This window comes from Trachemys scripta, chromosome 2 (assembly GCF_013100865.1).
Source record: "Trachemys scripta elegans isolate TJP31775 chromosome 2, CAS_Tse_1.0, whole genome shotgun sequence".
Classification (NCBI taxonomy): domain Eukaryota; kingdom Metazoa; phylum Chordata; order Testudines; family Emydidae; genus Trachemys; species Trachemys scripta.
In genome coordinates this window covers 28,823,581-28,849,692 of record NC_048299.1, presented here as the reverse complement: position 1 = coordinate 28,849,692, position 26,112 = coordinate 28,823,581, and the positions used below count along the sequence as shown (strand labels likewise).

At 39.0% G+C, this 26,112-nt stretch overlaps 1 protein-coding gene across 1 annotated transcript in view; it reads right to left on the bottom strand.

Annotated features, from left to right (window-relative positions):
- Nucleotides 1-26,112, bottom strand: part of KIF5B (kinesin family member 5B) — a 68,959-nt gene that overhangs the window by 2,681 nt on the left and 40,166 nt on the right. The window contains exons 15-25 of the mRNA XM_034760117.1: nucleotides 20,877-21,020; nucleotides 19,647-19,835; nucleotides 14,256-14,373; nucleotides 13,826-13,887; nucleotides 13,627-13,736; nucleotides 12,784-12,885; nucleotides 9,858-9,918; nucleotides 9,689-9,760; nucleotides 9,429-9,533; nucleotides 7,964-8,180; nucleotides 2,488-2,620 (exon numbers count right to left, since the gene is read on the bottom strand). Coding sequence (XP_034616008.1) covers nucleotides 2,488-2,620; nucleotides 7,964-8,180; nucleotides 9,429-9,533; nucleotides 9,689-9,760; nucleotides 9,858-9,918; nucleotides 12,784-12,885; nucleotides 13,627-13,736; nucleotides 13,826-13,887; nucleotides 14,256-14,373; nucleotides 19,647-19,835; nucleotides 20,877-21,020 — 1,313 coding nt within the window. The remainder of the gene's footprint in view (nucleotides 1-2,487; nucleotides 2,621-7,963; nucleotides 8,181-9,428; nucleotides 9,534-9,688; nucleotides 9,761-9,857; nucleotides 9,919-12,783; nucleotides 12,886-13,626; nucleotides 13,737-13,825; nucleotides 13,888-14,255; nucleotides 14,374-19,646; nucleotides 19,836-20,876; nucleotides 21,021-26,112) is intronic.

Sequence of the window (26,112 nt, the reverse complement as noted above, 5' to 3'; positions counted from 1 at the left end):
TACACTAATTAAGAACAAGGTGCTTAGTGCTATTTTCAATATAATATCCATTTCAACCTTTAGTCGCTTTTATCAAATTGATGGTCTGAAGTTTGCTTTATACCTGACAATGTCAAAATGAACAACAGGCGTGGTTGTTTTAAATACCTTGATGTCTACAATTTACAGGAAGGTAAGTAGCTTGCAGTAATGATGATTGTTTTATGTAGCCAATTTCCTGGAAGGCAGGAAAAAAAGACTTTTCTATAATGTCTTTTCTTTTATATTGCCAGAAGCTGGGAATGGGCGACAGGGGATGGATCACTTCATGATTCCCTGTTCTGTTCATTCCTTCTGGAGCACCTGGCATTGGCCACTGTTGGAAGACAGGATACTGGGCTAGAGGGACCTTTGGTCTGACCCAGTATGGCCGTTAATACAAGCACATTATATGCCAATACTTTCTATGATCATTGCTCATGTATCCAGCATCAAGTTGATAGCTACTTAGAACTGATATTTTGGCAGTTTTCAGCATGCAAAATTTTCACAGAGGTGGGTGGTGGCTGGGTGCAGCACCTGATAAAGATGCTCTTCAAACAATCTTTTCAGCTGTTTTAGAAAGAAGGGGGTGTTTGGAATGAGACATCCTTACCCACTAGTCATTCCCAAAAGGCTGGGTTGTATGGGTAGTAGACTAATAATTACCCTTCTTTTGATTTAATATTTTTGCATGAAAACAATTAAATGACATTACCTGTTAAAAAGTGGACTCCCTGTTTCTTCCAAGACCCCTAAAAGCCTGCCACTCAGTAAATTTTAAGTGAGAAATATCCATACTAACCCTGGCAGAAATGGTTAAATAATGTACCTATATTTCTAATCTCCCACACTCTCTGCTGCACACCTGTTCAGAACAAAATACCATTGTTGGGTGCCTGGAAAGTGGGGAGGTAGAGAGGGAACAGGCAATAAGGTTTTTGACATGATCTGCAGACCGAGGAGCAAATTATGAGTTTTCAATGGTAAAACTGATGTAACTGCTCAAAGAGAGCACAACTCCATTTGCCCATTACAGAGTAAAAAACATTACCAGTATAAATTAAATGTGAAAAGCATAAATACTAGGGGCCATTACCATGCCTTTGATGGACACGTGGACACTTACTACCGATGTCACTGGGTAAAAATTCATTTCTAACTAGCCCAGATGACTATCCCACTTTTCCTTCTCTCACCCCAGGGGAGTACTGCAATAACCTAATGCAGAAGCAATTTTCGCAGCACTGGCAACAAAAATGTAAGGCTTCAAAAGTTATGTAACTTATCTCCCTTAGCTGGCTAATCTGCTATACTTAAGAACTCAGTCTAACAGCTAACAGTCTCCCTGCTTGAATTTCCCAATGCCAACTAGTATACAGCTACAAAGAGTGAAAGTTCTTTTTCAAGTGAGATGCGAGATCAATAGGCAATGAGAGTAAGAGAAAGTCAATATACAAATTTTATCAATGGGAGAGAATTATGATCTGAGTATTTATAAAACACCCAGTCACCATGGTTTCTAGGTGCTAATCAACTGCCAGCATCAGTTAGCTGTCTGATACTTAGGAGACTTGGACTTAAAAATCTTGTACTTCACACTCCTGTTCCCTGACTCCTCTCTAATCCCAGGAACAAAAAGCATGACCCCTAATAGTTCCATTCTTTCCTAGTTGTGGAAGGCTAAGATAAACGCCAAATTCTGAGTCCTTAAGGAGAGAATTATTACATATACAGGATCTGAGGACCCACAGGGCTCTAAGTGTGCTCTGTGCTTCAATCTAAGATGCAGACAGTTTCAATACAGACAACTAATTGTGCAGCAAGATGCTCAGACAGATGGAATACTCAAAATGGGGCCGATGTTTTACAGTGAGCAGAGGGGAGCGACCAACTGCCATGAATCTATTAGTGTGAAAATATGCTTTAAAGCCCCAGATCAACACTGGTACTTAAGTATGTGAAGGGTCCCATTGATTTCAATGAAGTATTCATTTGCTGTAATATATACTCATATGATGCTTTTTTTTTTTTTCCTTAAATCACATACTAATCTCTGTTGCTGAAAATCTGATCACTGAAGCACTTTGTATAGTACTTTAAAAGAGTAACACTGAGAACTCAACTCAAACAGCAAGAGTTTTTTAAAATCTACATTAGATGTTTTATGTAGTACAGTTGTGACAAATTGATCTATACATTACAGCTTTTGTATTTTGTTCAATTAGAAGTACGATTCCTAACCCCAGAACTGCCCCTTTACTACACAACTGGACTTTGGTTGTACAAAAGGAGGCAACAATATGGGCTGCTTATTTACATATTTTAGCACAGTCCTCTAAAGGCAAGACATAACCACAGAATATTCAACTGGTTTGTTCACACGGTTGGATGGATTACAAACACAAACTATGAAATACACTATCTTAAGGAGACACTAAAAAACAGCCCCTATAAAGAGAAACTTACACTTTATCCTGCCGTCCTCCACCTCCACGCAGTGTGACAGGCTGGCTGTTTTGAGTAAATGCACCTCCTCCACGAATTGCACTTGGATGAGTTGGAGAAGCTGCTGGATGCTGGCCGGGACGGATAGGCTTAGCTACACGAAATAAAATGTGACTGTTAGAAATCATACACCAAGCAATTCTAATCATTTGACCTTTTGTTGTTCAAATTCATTAATATTTTGTTTTAAGACACCTTGAGAAAGTCATATTCTTACTATTTGCATCATGCTTTCTAAAATGAGAAAAACATTTTTAAAATCTAGGAAGTGATGTTCTGGAGATTATAACAACAAGATCGTTAGACTCAGGCAATGTATCTTATGATTGGTTGTATGAAACAGATCAATGTCAAATCTATAACCATGCACTCTGCACCTTAAGGCCCAACCAGCCTGATTCTGCCTCATCAAGAAAACAAGTTACTGAAATTTCTGCTGTTGGTATATGCATCTTGAGTTATGCAGTTGCAGAAGCTGCGCCCTATCCAAAGGTGGAGGTGCCAACTTTTTGCTAATGGCTAAAGGTGTACTACATCAGGCATTCAGCATTTACTGTCAGATCCTCCCTTCAAACAGCTGAATCAAAAGATCTGTCAGTGTGATCATCATATATAGCAACTGGGTTCATGGTGGTCATGCATTCTTTTACATCCTGACTAGGTATCATCTTAGCTGACAGCATCAGCTGGAGAAGTTTTGGAGCCAAGGCTGAAAGCTAGTGGGGTGAAGTCTTATCTTGACAAACAGCTGCTACTCCCTGACAAAACTGAAGCTATGGCCCACACCGAGATACAGATTCTCTTCCTCTTTAAAAAGAAGAACAGGAGTACTTGTGGCACCTTAGAGACTAACAAATTTATTAGAGCATAAGCTTTCGTGGACTACAGCCCACTTCTTCGGATGCATATAGAATGGAACATATATTGAGGAGATATATATACACACATACAGAGAGCATAAACAGGTGGGAGTTGTCTTACCAACTCTGAGAGGCCAATTAATTAAGAGAAAAAAAACTTTTGAAGTGATAATCAAGCTAGCCCAGTACAGACAGTTAAGAAGTGTGAGAATACTTACAAGGGGAGATAGATTCAATGTTTGTAATGGCTCATTTTTATGGCTGACTTAGAACAACGCTTCCTTAGCTCTCGTCCCCTAACGCCCCTACTCTACTTGCGCTACATTGATGACATCTTCATCATCTGGACCCATGGAAAAGAAGCCCTTGAGGAATTTCACCATGATTTCAATAATTTCCATCCCACCATCAACCTCAGCCTAGATCAATCCACACAAGCGGTCCATTTCCTGGACACTACTGTGCTAATAAGCGATGGTCACATAAATACCACCCTATACCGGAAACCTACTGACCGCTACACTTACCTACATGCCTCCAGCTTCCATCCAGGACACACCACACGATCCATTGTCTACAGCCAAGCTCTAAGATATAACCGCATTTGCTCTAATCCCTCGGATAGAGACAAGCACCTACAAGATCTCTATCAAGCATTCTTAAAACTACAATACCCACCTGCTGAAGTGAAAAAACAGATTGACAGAGCCAGACGAGTACCCAGAAGTCACCTCCTACAAGACAGGCCCAACAAAGAAAATAACAGAACACCACTAGCTGTCACCTTCAACCCCCAACTAAAACCTCTCCAGCGCATCATCAGAGATCTACAACCTATCCTGAAAGATGATCCTTTACTCTCACAGATCTTGGGAGACAGACCTGTCCTCGCTTACAGACAACCCCCCAACCTAAAGCAAATACTCACCAGCAACCACACATCACTGAACAAAATCACTAACCCAGGAACCTATCCATGTAACAAACCCCGATGCCAACTCTGTCCACATATCTATTCAAGTGACATCATCATAGGACCTAATCACATCAGCCATACCATCAGGGGCTCATTCACCTGCACATCTACCAATGTGATATATGCCATCATGTGCCAGCAATGCCCCTCTGCCATGTACATTGGCCAAACCGGACAGTCTCTACGCAAAAGAATTAATGGACACAAATCTGACATCAGGAATCAAAATACTCAAAAACCAGTGGGAGAACACTTTAACCTGTCTGGTCATTCAGTGACAGACCTGCGGGTGGCTATATTACAACAGAAAAACTTCAAAAACAGACTCCAACGAGAGACTGGTGAGCTAGAATTGATATGCAAACTAGACACAATCAACACCGGTTTGAATAAGGACTGGGAATGGCTGAGCCATTACAAACATTGAATCTATCTCCCCTTGTAAGTATTCTCACACTTCTTAACTGTCTGTACTGGGCTAGCTTGATTATGACTTCAAAAGCTTTTTTTTTTTTTTCTTCCTCTTAATTAATTGGCCTCTCAGAGTTGGTAAGACAACTCCCACCTGTTTATGCTCTCTGTATGTGTGTATATATATCTCCTCAATATATGTTCCATTCTATATGCATCCGAAGAAGTGGGCTGTAGTCCACGAAAGCTTATGCTCTAATAAATTTGTTAGTCTCTAAGGTGCCACAAGTACTCCTGTTCTTCTTTTTGCGGATACAGACTAACACAGCTGCTACTCTGAAATCTTCCTCTTTAGAAATCCCCCAGGGAGAAGATGGGAGATCAGGGACAGGACCACAGCCATCACTCTCCAGCAACTCAGAATGGGAAGGGGCCTTTCCTCCCTCATCCTTCCCCAACTTATAGCAAAAAATCATAAAAAAGGCCTAGGACATGTCCCACTTCCCTCTTAGGGATCTGAAGTTGGAGCAATTTCTCTTGCCTAGCTGACCTCAGCAGTAGGAAGAGAGGGTACAGCTCTAAAACTGGGATTTTGGAAGCACAAGAAGCTCTGTGCTTGTATTATAGTTAAAATTGGTATGCTCAGAGAAATCTGCATGCACAATTTTATAAATTTGGACTAAAATAGTTTACCTCCTCCCTTCCCTGTCCAGCTAGCTTTTGGCCTTTCATAGACAGCCAATCTTTCCTAATAGGTCAGCCCAGGGCCATTTTCTAGCATATCAGAGGACTCTCCCTATGCTCTGTGATAAAGGTAGAAAGAGACCCTCAAATCTTCCCCATTCTCTTGTCCTTCTGGTGATCTAAGAGGAAGCAGAAATAAGGGACTATCTTTTCCCCTCAAAGCAAACTACTGTCTGCACAACCAAAGCCATTTTAATACAGCAGTTCTCCCCTCTACTTCTGCAGCAAACATCAGACACTTGCTGCATGGTTTATCCCATTCCACTTTCAGAAGCAAGGCTTTGGGGGGGGGGGGGGGGGGGGGGGAGGAGACGGGCAAGATGGGAGCAGCTTTTCCAGTCCTGTCTCAGGGCTTCAGTGAAGACTGGATTAAGGTTAGTGGACGAGATGGTGCTCCGCTATTGACCAGTGGGGAGCGTTAGCTCACTGCACTGGCCCCATCCCAGCAGCACAAGGAAAATTTTCCAGATTCCTCCTACTTTGAGCAACAAATCTTTAAATCCATTTTCAATATAGACTGATGGTTTACTAAAGTATAGATTAGTAAGATTCTACTGTGTTTTCAGGTTTAAATAAGCAAATACTCTTGATGTGGTTTAATCTGCCATTGAAATCTGAGGTTGAAAGTTGTTACTGTATAACACAAGAAAAATGGATAATAATGCTGTTAGACCACCCTCAGGTTAGCTAGATCGGATATCAGAATTGTTTTCAGTGACTTCTCACAGACAGAAGAATTTGTGTCAAGTGAACTCCTGTTTAATAACTGGTATTTTGGAAGTTAATGCAAGTTATAAAAGTTGTCTAGTGACTCATATTTTTTGGATACTCTCTGAGCAAATACTTCTGCACATCCCGATCAATTTCTGTGAAAGCAAGACATTTTAGAGAGATTAACTCTCTTAATCACTTTCTGTTCCCAGCATTAGAATGGCCATACTGGGTCAGACCAATAGTTCATCTAGCCCAGTACCCTGTCTTTCTAAAGTGGCAGATGCTGATGCTTCAGAGGGAATGAACAGAACAGGGTGATTATTGAGTGATCCATCCTCTGTCAGACAGTCACAGCATCTTACAGTCAGAGACTTAGGGACATCCCTGACCATGTTGGCTAACAGCCATTGATGGACCCATCCACCATGAACTTACCTATTCTTTTTTGAACCCAGTTATAGTTTCACAACCATCCCTTGGCAACGAATTTCACAGGTTGACATCCTCTTTTTAGAGATGACACCATCTTATTCTTTATGTTGTGTAATAGATCATGGTAGGTGATAGCTACTAAGGTAATGGCCACAGCATTAAATCCTTGAGTAAAAAGAATTCTATTTTGATTGGCAAGCACCTTCAATATTTGAGCGTGCAGAGGAGTGGCTTTACAGATGATAATTATTGTGCATAGTAACTTGTACCTATCCTACTGTTTAAAGTGAAAATTAGGGTAACTTTTTATAAATTAATAGAATGTATGGACTATTCCATGTTCTTATACTGTTCTCATCACCACAGTATCCAAGTGCCTTACAGCCTTGCATTAAGAGATTTGAGTAACATTAGTCATATGTGGTTTTGTTCTCATCCTCTCCAGAGGGGAAATTTTGTGAGCGATGGAGTGTTTTGAGATTGGGCTTTGTTTGTTTAAGTACATTTTGCTTTGTACAGATATTAGAGAAGGCAAAGTTGAAGGAATGGACCTTGCATTTGGAATGGAAGGTGATGAGGATTGTTGTGATCCTTACGTTTAAGTTCAAAACACTAAATTACGGAAGTCTTAGATCTTGCGTTTTCTCCTTGGATTTTCCAGTTTTATAAAGAAATGATAGTCAAGTTTTGATGAAATCCTTCTATTCAAAATACTTAACTAAGCAAATCAATTACCAAAAAAGTACTGAGAAAATTGTTTATTGCTTTAGCAAAGGCATTAATAATTTGATTATGAAATTGGGTACACTTAAGTTTCTTGTCCTTCCCTTGTTTTGATAGCCACTTCGTAATCTTGCCATCACAAGAGTACAGCAAAGACTTGAAGGGCAAATTATAGAATTTTTTGGTTTATGTTCAAACTTTTGTTTTGTTTTTAAAGGAGACAGAACATTCACCTTGGTAGTTAGTGTTCCATGCAGGTGAGGTTTTATATGGTGTGAAAGCCCAACCACCGAAGAGACAAATCAGGTCAACAAAGCAATGACTTACAAAGATTTGCATGTATTGTACACCGAAATTAACTATAGCAGTTTTTGTACTAAGTGACAAATCTTGCCTTTTTTCACATGTGCAACTCTCACTGACATTACTAGGAGCTGCAGGCATGTATGCAGGACAGAATTTGGCCTGAAGTTATTTAAAAAAAAAAAAAAGAATAGAATAGAATAGAATGGAATGGAAAGGAAAGGAAAATTAAGCAAAACACATGTTTGGAAACTGCAGTATCTTCTTTACTAACCAATCTGTGCAGAGTGTCCTCTTCGGGCCATGTTCTTGGATCTCACGGCTTCCTTAATACGGTCTACCTCTTGCTGATATCGTCTGCGATCACGAGATGCATTCTCTTTGGCTTCCCTTAGTGCAGACTCCAAAGCTTTAACTCTCTCAGCTGTAGCTCTAAGTCGTTTCTCAAGTTTAGGAAGCTCACAGCGAAGATCTGCATTATCACGTACCAGCTGAGGATAAGCAAAATATCTTTAGTTTTTCACTGTAGCAAGATGAAAGTAACCATAATAGATGGGACAATACTTTCTTTGTTGAAAGTTTAAACTGAATAAACTGTATATACTCGATCATAAGCCGGTTCGTTTATAAGCCGCCGCCCCCCCCCCCATGGATAAGTAAAAATGGAAAACATTTATGACATGTTCATAAGCCGACCTTATAATTCAGGGGTCAGCAAACTTTGGCTCCCGGGCAAACAGGATAAGCCGCTGGGGGGCCGAGATGGTTTGTTTACCTCGAGAATCCGCAGGCACGGAGGTAAACCTAAGTAAACAAAGTGTCACGGCGCACCAGCTGCTTACCCTGACGGGCTGGGACAGCAACTGGTGGGGAAATTTTGGGAGAGGGGAGGAGGGAGAAGCTGGGGGTCAGGGCAATAACCCCTGTGACCACCCCCCACATGACCCCATCCCTAGTCTGGGACCCACACACTCTCCCCATCCCATCCCTTCCCACCTGGGGAGGGCCAGACGAGGATGTCTCTGGCTTGGCTGGAGTTGCTCTGGAGGGCCAGACTGGGTGGCATAGCCACAGCATGTTCCAGCGGGCTGGGCGGCATGGCCGCAGGGTGCTCTGAGGGGCGGGGCCGAGCGGCACGGCTGCAGCCTGCCAGCCCCAGAGCTGCACAGCTGCTTTGGAGGCTGGGGGGAGAGCAGTGTGCCCAGAAGCAGAGAGACTCTGGCCCCACCTCTTCCCTTCTGGCTCTGCTGGCTGGGCTGCCCCTCCTTGCTGGGGGGGAGGGGCTGTGTCCCACCTCTCCCTTCTCTATACCCTCTCATAAGCCGACCCCCTTCTCTGGTGCTTCCTTTTACTTAAAAAAAATTCAGCTTATGAACGAGTATATACGGTAATTAAAATAATACATATGAGCAGTAAAATTTCCTTTTAAGTATTAAGAGTCAATAGAACTACACCACTTATCTAAATATAGATATCACTACATTATATATACAAACACACACCACCATTTAAGTCTAAATTATTGTAAAAAAACCTTCATAGAAATACATTAGTCTATGTATTTAATATTAAAAATTGAAGTTAAAATTTGAGACAAGCAAGCATCTCTGAAATGTCTGAACAACTACTCCACAATACAAATATGTACACATGCATTATACCTTCAAAAACTGTTCCTTGTTCAAGATGTATTTTAAAGTTCTAAAGTTAAATTCATTTAGTCTTGAGTTTTACTATACCTGTTTGTGGACTTTTGTGAGCTGCTCAAGATTATTCTCAAGAAAGGAAATTTTCTGTTTTTGCGCAGCACTGCCTCCCGTATCATCTGAGTCAATCTCTGCACTCTGTGGTAATAACAGAAAATAGTGATATGTGGGTGTTCAGATTTTTAATAAAACCGGAACCAAAGGAACTACATTACATTAAATTAGTTAGGCTCACTTCCTTCCTTCCTTCCACATTTAAAATACAGACGAGTCTTGCTATCATGTCATGTTACCTTTTTAACTCTGGTAGCCAGATCTTGAACAAACAGCTTCCGAAGGTTGTGTAGCGTTTGAAGTTCTTTTGCCTAAAACAACAAATAAGCATTTTACAGCTTAGAATTCTTAACATGAACAAAAGTTACAAGCATTTATTTTAAGTACACATTGTAATAACTAACTTACCACAGTCTCTTCCAAACCCTTCAAATCTTGTCTTGCTTGTTCTCGTCTGTCTTGCATAACCCTAACAATTAGAGAATATATACACACTAGTACAGCTAAACATTTATATTTGTGTAAAATACAAACCTTATAAATCCTACTTTATGTTCCAAATAGAAAGGAGATTAATCCTTAATTATGCAAAGTGCAAAACCACCTTACAATCAGTCACAGATGGCAGAGCACTCAAGAGCCCAAGACTAGAAGAGCAGGGATATTGTGTGAAAATCTGTATACAATTAGCGTTAAAAGGGATTTTAATAAGTCAGTTCAGACAGCTGAGTTACAGAACACCCTAAAACCGCCATATTAACATACCAGAGGTTGAAAACTTCTGATTATAGGTCCAGAGCCATTGCTTGGAAAGAGCTACTGGTCCTACAAATATTTCTTGCGTTGACTGATCAAGGAGATAATAGATAGTATGTGGGGATGGGCTGGAGGATTTATTCAATTTGAAAAAAACTTTTCATGTTGTTATGCCGATTTCTTCCTTTATGTATTAGCAGTTCAGATTTCCAATTTCCAAAAGATACAACAGCCTAATGACACCAAATCACATTATAGGGTCTCTCTCAACATCTTATTTAAGATTCCTTCCTGGGAAATAAGCATCAACTTTATTGTTAAGGCCTCTGGTTTCAGCTTCTTTCAAATTATGAGGCAATTGGAGAGATCAGGTAGGATACTGGGGAAAGGACCCAGGCACTTTATTATGATCAAAAATATAGTGAAGGGTGAAAAGTAGGGAACCAGTGTTGGGTTTAATGAGAAAGGAAACAGAACTTTGTGATGGGTTTTTTTTTTTTTTTGGTCTTTATAACAACAATTTCCTTCCACCCAGTATCACCAAAAGTCTGAAGTCTAAATTGATTAGGCTATTCTACCACTTCTAATGTTGCAACAGGAAATGCTCATGAGCTCCAGCTGCATTTCAGATCTCATCTGGAGGGAGTCACAGCAAATTTATAAATATGTTTTTGAGTTTGAGACTAAAGAAGTTTTACACTGTTAGTATTCAGCATTGTCTTTGGTTTGAAAAGGCCATGCATTTATGGTACTGTACCGTATAAAGTTAAAAATTATACACCTTGGCCTACACTTTAAAATCATCTAATTGTGATAATCTTACACTTCACGCCATCCAAACTTCAATAATAATATGATTCAATTATGCATACTGTATGAGGAACCGATAGATTAAGAGATTAATGCTTGATATAATTTGGTTCCAAGTTGCTTTGGGGGTGTGGATATAAAACAGAGTTAGAATGAAGTGACTTTATGGGCCAAAAAATTGTAACCTACCAGGATATAAAATAAAGCTGCATTTTCCACTGGTGTAAGGGCATTTGTTTAAAAATCTTTGATGATTGATAATATTAGACCTTAGATGTGCTTTGGCTGCCATCACTCTAAAAGGGATTTTGTTTTGCCATTGACAGACCAGCAGCTCCCAGACCAATGTAACCAAGTTCATGACTGATTTTCAAGTTTTAGGTACGCAAAATTAAAATCTACAAATTTTCAGGCACGAATAAAAATTTCAGGTTTTGTCTTTACAGAAAACTACAATACAACAGGGCAAAATATGACACCCAGTAAATGTAAATTACATAGTTCAATAAGGCAGTCAATAAAACAATGCATTCAACTCTCTGGTAATCCTTCCAAATACATGCTCACCAATTTTCTGTAAACTAGAGTATGTTTTGTGTCCCAATCCCCACATAAATCAATACATTTTTGGACAAAGTCTTTAAAAAGATATCCATGAGAGCTCCTCTGGCTAGAGGCATTTAGAGAAATTTCTTTTTACATTTATACATCCAATTTTGAGCCATCATAACCAATTCCCTTAAACAGTTTATTTAGTTTCCTGAAAAAGTCTATAGGAGATTCAATCTTGCATGCACTGGGCAAACCACTACCCATTTTAAATTTGACATGTGGGTAATCCAAAATGGTTCTCCCATAAAGAACTGGCATTACAGCCGACTAAACGGTAGCATGTTTATTTTGGGGTGGGGGTGGCGGAGAGTGCCTCAGAATCAGGTCACACTTTCAGACTTTGATTTTTAAAAAGGGGAGGGGGAGAACAGTGAGATGAGAGGAAGAAAATATATTAAAGATGAGTAAACAATCCTACAAGTAGTAGCCCATTTCCACTTCAGAACAGTAATGGAATTCTTAAATCACAATAACATCTCAAGTAACTGTGGTTGCCATGGGAAGGGAAAACAATTCTCTTAAAATATGGACTATTTTGAAGTGAAGTGGCACAAAACTAATATAACATTCTAATATTGGAGGAACTAACATGACTATGGATAGTGTGGCTGAGCAGTTCTGAAGCCTTTACGTAATATGCAAGGTTAAGATTCTATCAGATATTTTTTAGTAAAAGTCAGGGACAGGCCGCAGACAAACAAAAATTCACGGAAGCCCGCAACCTTGGGGGGCAGAGAGGGACAAAGAGCTGCTGGGGCTTGCAGCTGCTCCAGCCCTGCAGGGGGCTGACCACTGTTGCTCACACAACCCAAGCCACTGCTCTGGTGTCCCCCCGCCAGCCAGTTGTTCCACCAGCCCCCTACTCTGGGGCTGGATGGTGGCCAGCTGTTCCGTTGACCCCTGGGTGGCCACCGGCCAGCTGTTCCAGCAGCCTTTGCTCCGGCAGCCCGGATCTGACAGCTGCTCCCACCCTGCCTCAGAAGTAGTCTCAGAGGTCCCCAGAAAGCCACAGAACTCGTGACCTCTGTGACAGAATCGTATCCTTGGTAATGTGTTAAGTAATGAACATCTCCCACACCACTTCAGCTCACCAGTATCTACAATTTTAAGATCCCCAGCCACACATTTTCTTGCCTGAAGTAAGATTACTACTTACGTAAGTTCATGCAGTTTTCTGCTTTTCTCCTGATCTGTAGCTCTCAGTTTCTCATGCTCAACTCTAAGACGTTCTTGCTCAAGCATCATCTTCTGGTTTTGGCTGGACACAGAAAGTTAGGATTAATATACAATTATAGAGAAACATGATGATACTTTGACAATGCTCCAAGTCTTCATCATTATATACCATTCTTAACACAACTAAGCTGAGACAGGACGTGCTCTGCTCCCTTTATTAAAGGATTATAAGGTCCAAAAGGAGTCTGTTCAGACTGCATTATAAATTTAATCAGAAATCTTAGCAACTAACTCTTACGCAGGTCTGATTATCTGATAAATGATCAACAAATGAAACGATCATCTGTCAGATGAATGAAATCTTTATCAAAGCATCATGCTCACAGTAAACATGTTTACAATGTTGGAAAGAAGTTTTTTTCACTATAATAAAAGATGCCTAGTATATTATCTTTATTTTATTCACACTAAAGTTAGGATTTCCAAACGCTAAATGTCATTGGTTTTTTCATTACTCATCACTTGTAGAAACCCTGAAACTCAGCACCAACAAACCAGAGTAAAAAAAAAAGAGATGACATTCTTTGCTTTGTTTTGAGCACAGTACTTCAGGTAACAGCAATGAGTTATCCTACTCACTACTATGAAGAATGGTTAAAGACTTAACTGAAGAACTAATTAAATCATAATAAAATATTACCCAGAAATTAATATCCTAAGGATTTCAGTAATCTGCTAGGTATATGGTTAAAGTAATAATTACCTCAGTAGTCTAAAAATTTAAGTAAAAATCAATAAAATATTTTAACAGCACAACTCTTACTCTTGAAGTTCAGTAATAAGCTTCTCCTTTGCATCAATTTCATCTCTTAGACTACTAAGATGCTTTTGATGTGTCTCACGGTGGCTCTGAATCTGCTGCTCAACAGCTTGCTATAGAAAAAAAAGAATATTTGTTTTACTATTTAAAATATGAAGTTTTATATAAAACTATTAAGGAAAAGCAAAATACATTAACTTGCCTTGACTTCATTTGCAGTTTCGACCTTATTTAAGTGCTCCTTCTCCATTTCATGGACTTTTTCTAATGAGAAAATAAAGTTTTCAGTTACAGAGCCTAGTCAATCACAGGAACAACTGTCAGATTTATACTTACACCCTTTCATTTTAAACCTTGAATTAGTTTTTCATATGCAGACAGATTAAGGTGCAGTCTTATATCTGTATCTTAACCCTGTTCTGAATAGTTCTTTCAGACAACAAGTGTCTCCAAATACATTATCTCTAACTACTTTACTTTGTTTTCTAAAACTTCTAAATTACACATTATATAGCACTAGACTGCTATCTTAATAGGACAAACACTAACCACATATCTTCTCCGATGCCAGTTATGCATACTGCATAGCCACATTAATGGTTACATACTTAAATATAAAGAATAATTCAGACCCTGTGCCCGAAGCTGGACTAGTTCTTCATTAAGGGAATCCACAGATTCTTCTAGTTGCCTCCTTTTCTGTTCCACATTCTGAAGATACTCTGTCAGTGACTTGATCTTGGCTTCATGCTTTCAGAATGAAAACAACATTAATTTACATTTAAACTAGGCATATCAAAGTGAAGTTCCATGCAAGACTTAAAAATATTAAAAAATTTAAAAGGCAAAAATAACTAATCTGAAAACCAAATGCATACAAATAGTCTCTTTTTTTAGAAAAAGGAAGGCTTGACCCAATCCTCATAGTATGCCTTGTACACACTATCATAATACTTCGAAAATCTCTGCTCACAGGTAAATACATTGATGGAATGAGAGAAAGGCAAGCTATAGATTTTTATCTTTGTACATCAGGTGGATAAAAATTGATTTTTTGGAAAATGTTTAAAAATTATTTTTTAAAATTTAAATATTTTATTATTTACATAAGTTTTATTTTTAAAATAAACCTGTTTACAATGAAATCTGAATCTAATGCAAGATTTGTTAAGGCCTAAAATTATAATCTCTTAAAACATTAAAATAAAAAAAATATGCTGAATCTATGAGTCTCTATCAAAAACTGAGTTAAAGGCTGCTTTTCTCTATAAAGAAAGTCAGGGGGGAAATATCTGGCTTTTGAGGTCAAACTTTATAAATATGGCATAATACATCATATACTATTTAAGGGTTTGATCCTGTGGGGGACCCAGGGACTGTGCTACTTTGTGCAAGAGACTGGCAAAATCATCACAGGCACTGGAATCTGGCCTCTGACTTCAGGAGACACCATCATGCATCTCATTAGGCTCATCCACTCCTGTTTTATAGCTTCTCTCTACATGATCTCAAAATATGAATATTTAAGATTCCACCTTCCATTGAAACTTACTCTCCAGATCATGGACAAACACTGATCTGCCTAGTAACTACCAGCCCTTGCTTCGTGTTGGTTCTGGACACTTCAAGTAAATGACCTTGCTCTGTCTCCTGGCATGTGTACACAGAGAGTTACAAACAGAAATCCATTAATTTCTTAATTGCCTCTCTCTGTCTCCAAACAAATAAAATACTGCAGTGCAAAAGGCATGTGAGTTACACAAGCAACAATCCTGGATTGTTATTAGTCCTTGTTTTTCTGGGGGCAGTGATGGCGGAGTTACATAAAGGGAGAAGTAGTGTACACAACCCAAAGGGAGCAACACTGGTGTCAAAGCAGGACACTGTGTGAAGAAGGGATGACATTTATTTGAGTGCAGCCTCTAGTGTTGATTTCAACACCTGGAAACAGGAGGAAAAAACTGCCATGGCTGCACGTCATAGTCCCTGTTAGGGAGTATTTTCAAGAAAATCCTGTACCTCAGAGTAAAAAAAAGGAACATGTGCCAAATGTAAACAGTACAACAAAGATGTACGATCTAGTTGTCAGAATGAAACATTATGAAAAATGCTCCTCAGAATGCAATGACTTTGAAGATGATGATGTGGACATGTTTGAAACAATTTGGTTCACTGATTGGTCAACTTATTTTTGCACCATTCTTAAGCACTACCTACCATGTTTTACTATGCTAGAGAATAATACATTTTTGACAGTAATCTAAGTTGAGTTTTGGATGGCTTGATTACTTATGAATTTCAAAATGTTCAAACTATAGTTGGTATGTTAGTCTGCTGTAGGAGTAGTTCTCAATTACATTTTACTGTAACTGCTGAACTTCTGAGACGATTTTTTTATTGCTAACATGATCAAACGTCCTAGGTGCAGATTTCCTGTTTAACAGTAAAGTTTTATTAGTCATTCATAAATTTTAACATTTTTAACCCCCCCCCCCCCCAAGCTGTTTGGTATGTTGCTAGAAATAAAGATTTAAATAGATTTAGATAATACTTATGATTTATTAATTATTTCCCTATGAAGTTGGGTTTACAATAAGTTATATTATTTAAACAGTGGTACAAACAGCTGCAGTAGGATGAATCAATTTACAAATCTCAGTGCACTATTAAAGCAGTTCACGGAGTAATACTCAGCGTGAGTGGCACTTTTTTTTTTTTTTTTTAAACCATTTTGTTTCAGGATCCAGCTTAGACATGAAGAGTTATGAACATCCATCTACAATGTCTACAGCTTCAGAGTCATCTGCTGGTATCACCAGCAGTGCTGCAACTAACAGACACCAGATAGTAAATCACCTGCTTAAAAAAGAAAAAAAAAAAAGGGGGGGGGGGGGGGGGGGGACGCGTGCAGGCTTTCTTCGTCATCCCGTAAAATCGTGGAAGAATTTATAATCTGGATCAGCAAATTCCAGCAAGACTCCATAGATGAAAAGGATGCATGGTTTATTTATGCATCAAGTTTGCTCCTTTTGTCTTGTTCAGAACAAACATTTTATTGACATGGTACAATCAATATGACCAGGCTATACTCAACTCAGCAGAGCAGACATTGCTGGAAGGTTGCTAGATACAGTGTATGAGAAGGAAAATGAACAGTGCGCAAAAAACTGACAGGAAATTTGTTAATTACAGTCTTAATGGTTTAGCCATGCACACACTGATTCAGTAATATGTGCTGTGTAACACTAGATGTGGTTGTCTATCTTACCAAAACAATTGAAGCAATCAGTAAATGCCCATATATCAGAATACTTAAAAGAAGGAAAAAAAAGCGCTGCAACAAACTGGACAAAAATTCAAGTATCAAATGCATAACTCTGTCAGAAGCAATGCTGTAAATGTAGCAATGCTGTAAAAGATGAGAAGAAATCCAGAAGATAATGAAGTGAACCTGAAACTTCTAACATGGGGGCCATGCCCATCTGATGCATCTTTTAGCCAAAGATGTAAATAAAACTGCAGGAATAAAGGAAAATGTTGAAATAGCAAAATACTATGTGGGTGACTGTTTTGTGCTATTTATTAAGAACTGGCCTATTCTGATGACAATTTGTGAGGAAAATTGTAAAAAAAACAAATGAAACTATCTAAGCCAAAGTATGGATTTAACAGACATGAAGATAAGCTGAAACTGAATACTCTGAAATGTATTTCCATGGCTTTGGACAAACTGCAGAAAGATTGCTGCTGTATTGCTGATGGTGTTGAAATTTGGAAATGTACTTCAAGAGACACTGGAGAAAGAAATGCCCAATAACAAAGTTAAATTGCAGACAGTACGGAAATGGATGGATCAAGCACTTACTCCATCTCATTTTCTTGTCAATATTCTCAACGCAAAGTACCAGGGTAGATACCTAAGTGCTGGAGAAGATGCTGCTGTAACATGGGCACCAACCAATCATGGCAAACTTATTAAATTTCAGGAGTGGAAGTGAACCACTCAAACAGTACATGTTTGCTGATGTTTTAAAGAAAGTCATACTAATGAACTGATGGAAATCTGTAGAATCAGATATTGTTGAAATGCTAACCCAGCTTTTGACAGCACTAGCCTCTTCTGCAGGCACAGAAGGAATATTTTCTTCATTTAGACTAATTCAAAGTTGAAAAATTGATTGGGAGTCTATGACTAAAAATGAGGAGGGAGGGGATGATATTTACTGTTTTAAAAGTCTGTAGGACAGCCTATGTAAGTTAGGAGACTGCTGTCTCACTTTCAAGAGACTTAGGTGAGCAGGAACTTCAGCTCCAGTCACTTTTACTAAGGCATATTCGAAAAAATGTCCCCAGCAGACCTGAAACAATCAGTTTAATTCACTGACTATTGTTAATACCTGTTTCTTTAATAAATCACTTAGCTGTAAATGTGAAACATGTTTTGATAAGTTTAAGTATCCAAAACATTTAAGGTTATTTTGTTTAATAAAAATAAATGTTATATGTGGTTGTGTGTGTTTGTCTAAATACCAGTTACCATCCTAATGCAGCTTGACACACATCATAAGCAAAAAGTTAATTATCTAGTAAATAAATATTTCGTTTACCATTTTCTAACATACTTAAAATGTATAATTAATAAGAACCTGAAAATATTGAGCTATATAGTTGCTTAAATAAATGTATCTAGTTATAGTGTAGCTTCCTAGGTATCAAAAAGATGTACCAAATCAAGTGTGGAGGCTCTATTTAGTTGTAAATCAATATGTTTTAATGGTTAGATCAACCAATGAGAATGCACCTTTCTTTAGAAAATAACTGAAGTATAAATGACAGGTTTCAGAGTAGCAGCCGTGTTAGTCTGTATCCGCAAAAAGAAGAACAGGAGTACTTGTGGCACCTTAGAGACTAACAAATTTATTAGAGCATAAGCTTTCCACGAAAGCTTATACTCTAATAAATTTGTTAGTCTCTAAGGTGCCACAAGTACTCCTATTCTTTTTTTGAAGTATAAATGGAAAAGTTGATTCAAAATGATTATTTAAATTGCCTTGATTTAAATCAATCCACCCTGTTGCACTTGAGGATTTATCTATCCAGAAATGGAAAGTTGCTTGCCCTATAAGATGGAGATAAAGTCATACCAGTCCCACAGAGAAAAGAATTAGGGGAACAGCCAGATTATTACATATGGACAGCTAATTTGAAAATTTTGAATAGGGGGAAAAAAAAAAAATGAGCAGTTCTACTGTGATAACCTCCTCATACTGTGTCTACACCCTGATGCCTTGCCTTCCCTCCTCCTTTCAATTGGTGTTTAAACTGGCGGTCTCCTCAGAGCACTTCAGAAAAAGTGACCGCTTTTTCAAGCTTTGAGAAATTGTTATTTGTATGCAACACTCCTCCAACAGCAAAAAAAGTCAACAAGTCACAAAAGTAAGATTAACCCAGTGTAAGAATGTTGTTTCAGTGTTAAATATAAAATTATGAACATGGAGATTTAAGTCTAGGAACCTATATTGGGATTTTAAGACATCCGAAACCACTCAACTGTGCTCTTATGCTTCACAGGAAGCATTAAGTCCCCTTGGAGTCTATAGTTCTCAGTGTACTTTGTATCAGGAATGATAAGATTTTTTATGATAATCTTAAACACTTTAGTGTATTGCTGATATTAAAAACAGGTTGATTAATACAACATTAAGACAGTTTGAAGAAACAGATATCTGACTTCTCACTTGTTCTGCAAAAAGAAGTTCAGATCAAAACCTCTGAATTACTGTTTTCAAAATCTGACCTGAAAAAGACTTCTGTGTAAGCTCGAAAGCTTGTCTCTCACCAACAGAAGCTGGTTCAATAAAAGATATTACTGCTTCCACCTTGTCTATCTATTTTCAAAAATGTATGCATAGGTTAAGTGAGAGCAACCTAGCTACTGACCAGTAACTAGATAAACAACCAACATAAGAATCATGTTTCAAAAATGACTTGAATCAGCAAAGCTAGAGTAATGCAACATTTACCTGTGAGATAAGAAGCTGACAAGCTGCCAGCTCCTTTTCGTTTTCTTCAATTTTTTTATTGCTTTCAGTTTGAGTGCTTTCTAACTGCTTGCAGCGTTTTACCATTGTTTTCACTTCTGATTTCATTTTGCTAATGTACAGTCTTGCAACTGTGAATTCTTCATCTATCATGCCAGTTCCTTCAGGCTGCTGAAAGAGAAATTCAGAATTTGAAAGGTTTAAGTGATCAAAAAATTCATTAATATTCATATTAAATATGGGATGCGGACGCTCAAAGTGCAATCAGAAAACAGAAGTGCCTAGTCCCTAGTACACAGTCATGGCACTGCTATTCAATTTCAGACCATGTTTATGGTAGCCATAGCTACTACTGTTTTTCATTTTCACACAACTTAACTCCACCTGCTTCCCACTAGAAAGGCTAGTATAAGTCATACTTTTTTCCCCTCAAGAAATTCTGACTTGTGTTTGCCAAGCTGTAGTTCACTGCAAGTGTTTACAGGTCAGCGACAAACTCTTCAAAATAATTTAGTTTTTTAGTCTATTTGGGATTTTTCTAATTGAACACGTGAGTATTTGAAAAGAAACTAACTGAAGTGGAAAATAAAGTCGTCTTAGATCATAGAATATCAGGGTTGGAAGGGACCTCAGGAGGTCATCTAGTCCAACCCCTGCTCAAAGCAGGACCAATCCCCAGACGGATTTTTACCCCAGTTCCCTAAATGGCCCCCTCAAGAATTGAACTCACAACCCTGGGTTTAGCAGGCCAATGCTCACCCACAGGGAAGGTATAGGCAGCTGTAGTATCTTCTGTATATGGCTTATTAGTTAACTCAATTACTCTGGAAGGAACAGCTATTCTAGAAGTAAAAGCAACCATTCCCGGTCAGTGCTCAGCCTTTCCTAAGCAGGTACCATCAACTGTGCCAAATTACATCTGGTGACTTAAGTTGAGGAATGTTTGCACTGTATTTGCATAGTTAGACTAAACTGTTCTCAGACTTTGTACACTATGCCTGGTTATAAATAAGTCAGAGATAAACACTGTATAAGCTGTAAAAGGCAAATACTAACACTTGGTTCTCTTTATCCTCTCTCAGAACCTTACAGGAAAACATTTATATGGTTACAGGTGTTATAAATTACCCTAGTTATTACATCTTTACTAGACTGAAGAGACATGAATAAATGAATGTATCATTTTACATTTGTGACAGCTCCTCTTTTTACCTTTGCGTCATTATTTCCTACTGCAATTCCTATTTCCGCAAGATCTTTTAATAAGGAGGCCATCATCTCTGTTGCCCGCTTTTTCTGGTGGTTGGTCATTTCTTTAAGTTTCTGAAGCTCTGCATCTATATTGGCTAAAATTACCTAGAACAAGGGATGAAGGTGTAAAATTAGATTTTATCAGTTTAAATCTTTACATGGGAATATTTTTCTTTGTTTTTCCATCCTTCAATCTCAAAATTAATTTTCTAATTTTTTATTTAGATATTAGCAAAATCTTTTCCCTCCATTAAAGTGCCCCAATCTGGTAACTACATTACGTTTTAAAAGTAACTGTTAAAAACCTGCAAGCACTGTAGAGTAGCATAATATGCAAAACAAAAGTTTCAACAACTAATAGTATTTCACCAAAACTCCTAGAGTTCTTTTCTGAAAGACACAAAGCCCTTCAGCACACAATACATAATCTTGCAACTCTGCCAATAATTCTGCCAACATCCTAGAAGAGCATTTATGGTTACATTTACCAATGTGTGACAGCACAGGGGTTTTTCTCAAAGACATTAAAATGTGACCCATCCTTTATCTGCTTTCTCTCATAGTAAGACATACATTCATCACTATGTATGTTTTGCTGGTGGGACAATTTAGATGTTTATCTGCTGTCCACTGCACAGAAGCAGATTACATCAATTTCAGTCCATCCCTGCCTAGAGCTTTCTGAACAGATATGGCTGTGGGAGAAGTTTCTAAATTGTCTTTTTGTGCAGTGCCATTAATTCTAGAGCAGACATTCACAACAAAGGTATGACAATTTACACAGACTGAGGATTGGCCCATCCATGTGCCACCAACAGCTAACTCTAAATCCAGGGTTAAACTTAAATTGAAGAAGCCACTTTATGCCAATACCAGCTGCCAAACAGACCATACTTCTTCGTTGTTCTCCAACCTTAATTTTGATAAAGTCATCCGAAGCACATTTAGGTTCAGCAACAGAAACTTATACTGCCTTTTCTATAGATGGAGGTAGACAAATACTGGATAATGACCCTTAGGGTATGTCTATACTTACCGCCGGATCCGGAGGTAAGCAATCGATCTTCTGGGTTCGATTTATCGCGTCTTGTCTAGACGTGATAAATCGATCCTGGAAGTGCTCGCCATCGACGCCGGTACTCCTACTCCACAAGAGGAGTACGCGGAGTCGATGGGGGAGCCTGCCTGCCGTGTCTGGACCCGCAGTAAGTTCGAACTAAGGTACTTCAACTTCAGCTACGTTATTCACATAGCTGAAGTTGCGTATCTTAGTTCGAAGTGGGGGGTTAGTGTGGACCAGGCCTAAGAGGACAGAAGGTTGTTTTAGTTTCCTTAGTCTTTGAGTGACTCCATTTTCACAAAGGTTTGCTGCCAGGTTCTTTACCTTCTGCTGAGTATCAATACAAAGGCTTGATGAATGCGGCCATACGTGACTGCAAGCATCAATGATAAATACTTATCACTATTACCTCAAACATCACAAATAAACAGATATCAATGCATTATCAAGAGAACATTGCACCTGAAGTGTGGTCATGGCCACACTGTAGCATGTTAGTCTGTGAATTCTTTAAACAAAGGTGCAACTTCTCCCACAGTTTGCCGATATTTTAGCAGGAAGACAGTCCGAACGAATGTTGCCAACAGTGCTCACTCTTATCTTGCATCCAAAGGCATCTTGGTATTCTGAATCATAACTAGGGAACACTGTACCATAGGCATAGTGGGAAGAACAGCCTGTGACGTCCTAAACCCAAATGGTACTTTCTACAATTGAGTGTTCTGCCATATTTTACCAACTGATCCAGAGTACAGTATAAGGGCCCTTTCTGTGGGAAGTATCTCTGTTCTTAGTACTGTAATACCAAAGCCCTTGGGCTTTCCTGGATGGTCTCCATCTCAAATGGGATGGCTATAGCTACCTTTAAACAAAAAACAAAGCTGGATCATCCTGAGGGAAAACTGGTAGTTCGTGTCCTTCTCAACACGAAACAAATTTCTAACATTCCTTCCTGTTCCTTCATTCACTTCATCCCAGACAAACATCAGTATGCTGTAATAACTTGCAGCATAGTGGCTGCACTGGCAGCAACATATGCTGTTTACAAAGAGGTCAACAATGTGGCCAAGGCAATGGCATTTATGGTCCAAGACTCAGTGCATGGGTACCAAAGCCAATGCACCCAGGTATTCCAGGATGTAGAGGACACTGACCATTACAGCTGTTAGGCCAGTGCTTCAGTGCAAAGACCAGGAACACCGTCAAAGGTACCAGGTCTATCCCGAAGTGACCAGAAACTTTTGGTCTCTGAGGTTAACAGCAGAGTATGTTACAAATCAAGCATGGTTCACTCTCAAAGATCACGATGGACAGAGGTGACATCTTACTCAATAAAGCAGATTCAGGCACCTGAGGAATCAAAGCCTTGACAGAGCAGCAGAAGTAGTGCATGGGATCCAGCTAGGTGTTTTACAATGATGAGAATGACACCAGTGCCTGCCTTATTGGATTTATGGCACCAATATAAAGTCTCAAATCACTTTTAAGTCTTAAGACTGGTTTTTGAAAAGGACTTGGCTAAAGAACTGTATGAAACCAGAGGAGCTTTCAGGTGTGTTCACTGGATCATGGCAACAACTGTTAACATATCCCACAGCCAATCATGGATGTTTCTGAAGAATGCCCCATGTAAATCATACCATTCTATGACAGGCAAGTTAAAACTGCACTCTACACACACTTAAAAGGCTCTGGCAAAAACTATTTTAAAAAAAGGTGGAGGGGGAAGCTACACAGAGGAGACTGTTTACTACTTCTAGTAAAAATGTGAGGCCCATCCTTGTTGCTAAGGAATGATTTACTTAGGTCTGGTCTATACTACCCGCCTGAATCGGCGGGTAGAAATCGACCTCTCGGGGATCGATTTATCGCGTCCCGTTGGGACGCGACAATCGATCCCCAAATCGGCGCTCTAACTCCACCAGTGGAGGTGGTAGTAAGCGCCGCCGACAAAAAGCGGCAGAAGTCGATTTTGCCGCCGTCCTCACAACGGGGTAAGTCGGCTGCAATACGTCGAATTCAGCTACGCTATTCACGTAGCTGAATTTGCATATCTTAAATAGACTCCCCGCTGTAGTGTAGATGTACCCTAAGATTAGAACAAAGCTTGGAATGCAAATAGTACACTTGTATCAAGGCAAGTTTCAGAAGCCCAATGTTCCAATGAAGTTGGGATTAATAAACTCAACATCAACTACACATGTTGTGACTCTCTAGACCTCAAAGTAGCACCATGAAACCCCCCATATATTCACCACTATCATATGATTATGATATGTTTTGTACAATGCATGCTGGTCATCATTTGGCCTCTCTTCCCCCATCTCAAAACCTGGAAGGTCATCTGAAAGACAAAGACTTTGAGCTGGGGAGATTGGTCCAGGCTGGAAAGGGCATCCAGCCTGTGTACTGAGAACTGTGAGCTGCCTGTATGATCTATTAGGGTGAGAGACTGATTCAAATCCTGTTTAGTCTCAAAGTTAAAAATAAATTCACACTCTAAATTCTATTTCTTATGTAATCAACTTTGATCTATATACCTGCTACTTACAATCACTTAAAATCTTTCTGTAATTAATAAATCTGTTTTTATATTTTACCTGAACAGTGTGTTTTTGGTTGAAGTCCTTGGGGAATCTCAGCTCAGATTACAAAGGCTGATGCATGTTCACTTTCCTTTGACAAAGTGGCAAACTAATTAATGAGCTTGCACTGTTCAAGTGAGTCGTGAGCAATGTAAGACCGTAAATTTCCAGGGTGCAAGGCTAGAGTGATTTGCTGGTGGCTCTCTCTACATTCATGAGTGGCTCAGGGAGCATTCATGTAATTTAGCTGGGTGTGAGACTCCACATGCTGATGGCTGAGTGATCACAGCACCTCTTTTGATCACAGGAGTTTTGCTGCTTGTCACTGGCATAGCTTTGTGAGAGACAGCCCAGGCTGGAGAGTTAAGGGGCAACAGCAGTCCCACAGTTCCAGGTTGTACCCCGGGGATCCCCGTCACACCTGTGACCAAGGGAGGCCTGAAACCAATTATCCCAATTTTGGCACAAACATGCCCAGAAGAGACAAGCCTGTCACTGACAAAGGGACACCAGTTGTCAAAATCTTGTTTAAACAGAAAATTTATACCCAAAACAAAAAAATTTCACTGGGGTATATACAGCAATGTCTTGACACCTCACACCGAGTTAAGAAAAACTAGTGATCAGAGGATCCCACTCGTAAGAAACTTTTTCATTAACTATAATCAGAAAGAAACTAAGCCTTTAAATGCAGACTGAAGTTAGCAGATTCCCAGGCAAGAGGGATGTCACAGGCCTGCTGCCGCGCCCAAAAGTTTAGGAGAACTACTAGAACTCCCAAGCTGGCTAGCACACAGACACACAAGAGGGATTCCTGGAGTTAGGTTCTTTGGAGAAGTGCGAATTTAAAAATATTTTTGTACTGGTTCTAGATTGATCATTTAAGCTCTTTGTACTACTCAAGTTTGATAAAATCCACCTAAAAAAAGATGGAGAAGCACTTTCTTCTAAAATTGTTCGTGTCAAATAATCCTAATTTACCAGCGCTCTCATTCTTAAAGTATCTGCTATCCACTCAACCTAGAATGTTTGGAGGGGAAAAAAAAAAAAAAAAAAGGATGGGCATGATGGCAGACACTAATTGCTATTTCAAATAAGGCCCAACCAGCCTTACGTTGCTGACCGTCAACAAATACTACCTCTTAAGTACATCTAGTCACCATAGCAGAGAGTTTCGAACGAAAACCTCAAGCTAGTATCCAGTTATTTACTCATTGGCATAGCAAGGAAGTGAAATGTAAATAAAGAAAGTCAGCACAGGGAAGAGAAGAAAAGAAAATTCCCCAAGCTGGAGTACAGCTGACAGAACTAAAATGTTTCATGCAAATGAAGATACAGTTTTGTATCACAAAACGCTTTTTTAATTAAGAAACTCTGCAACTGGTTGGTAAGGAAACAAATGGAAATGTCTATGTTGCCTATCTGAAACCACACAATTTTTATATAAGCAATGAAAACAAAGAAAATTGTGTGTTACTAGCGTGATGGAAGCAAAGGCAAAACTCATCCTAAAAACAGAGCAGTTCTGGAAACTGAATCAACAAGAAAAATA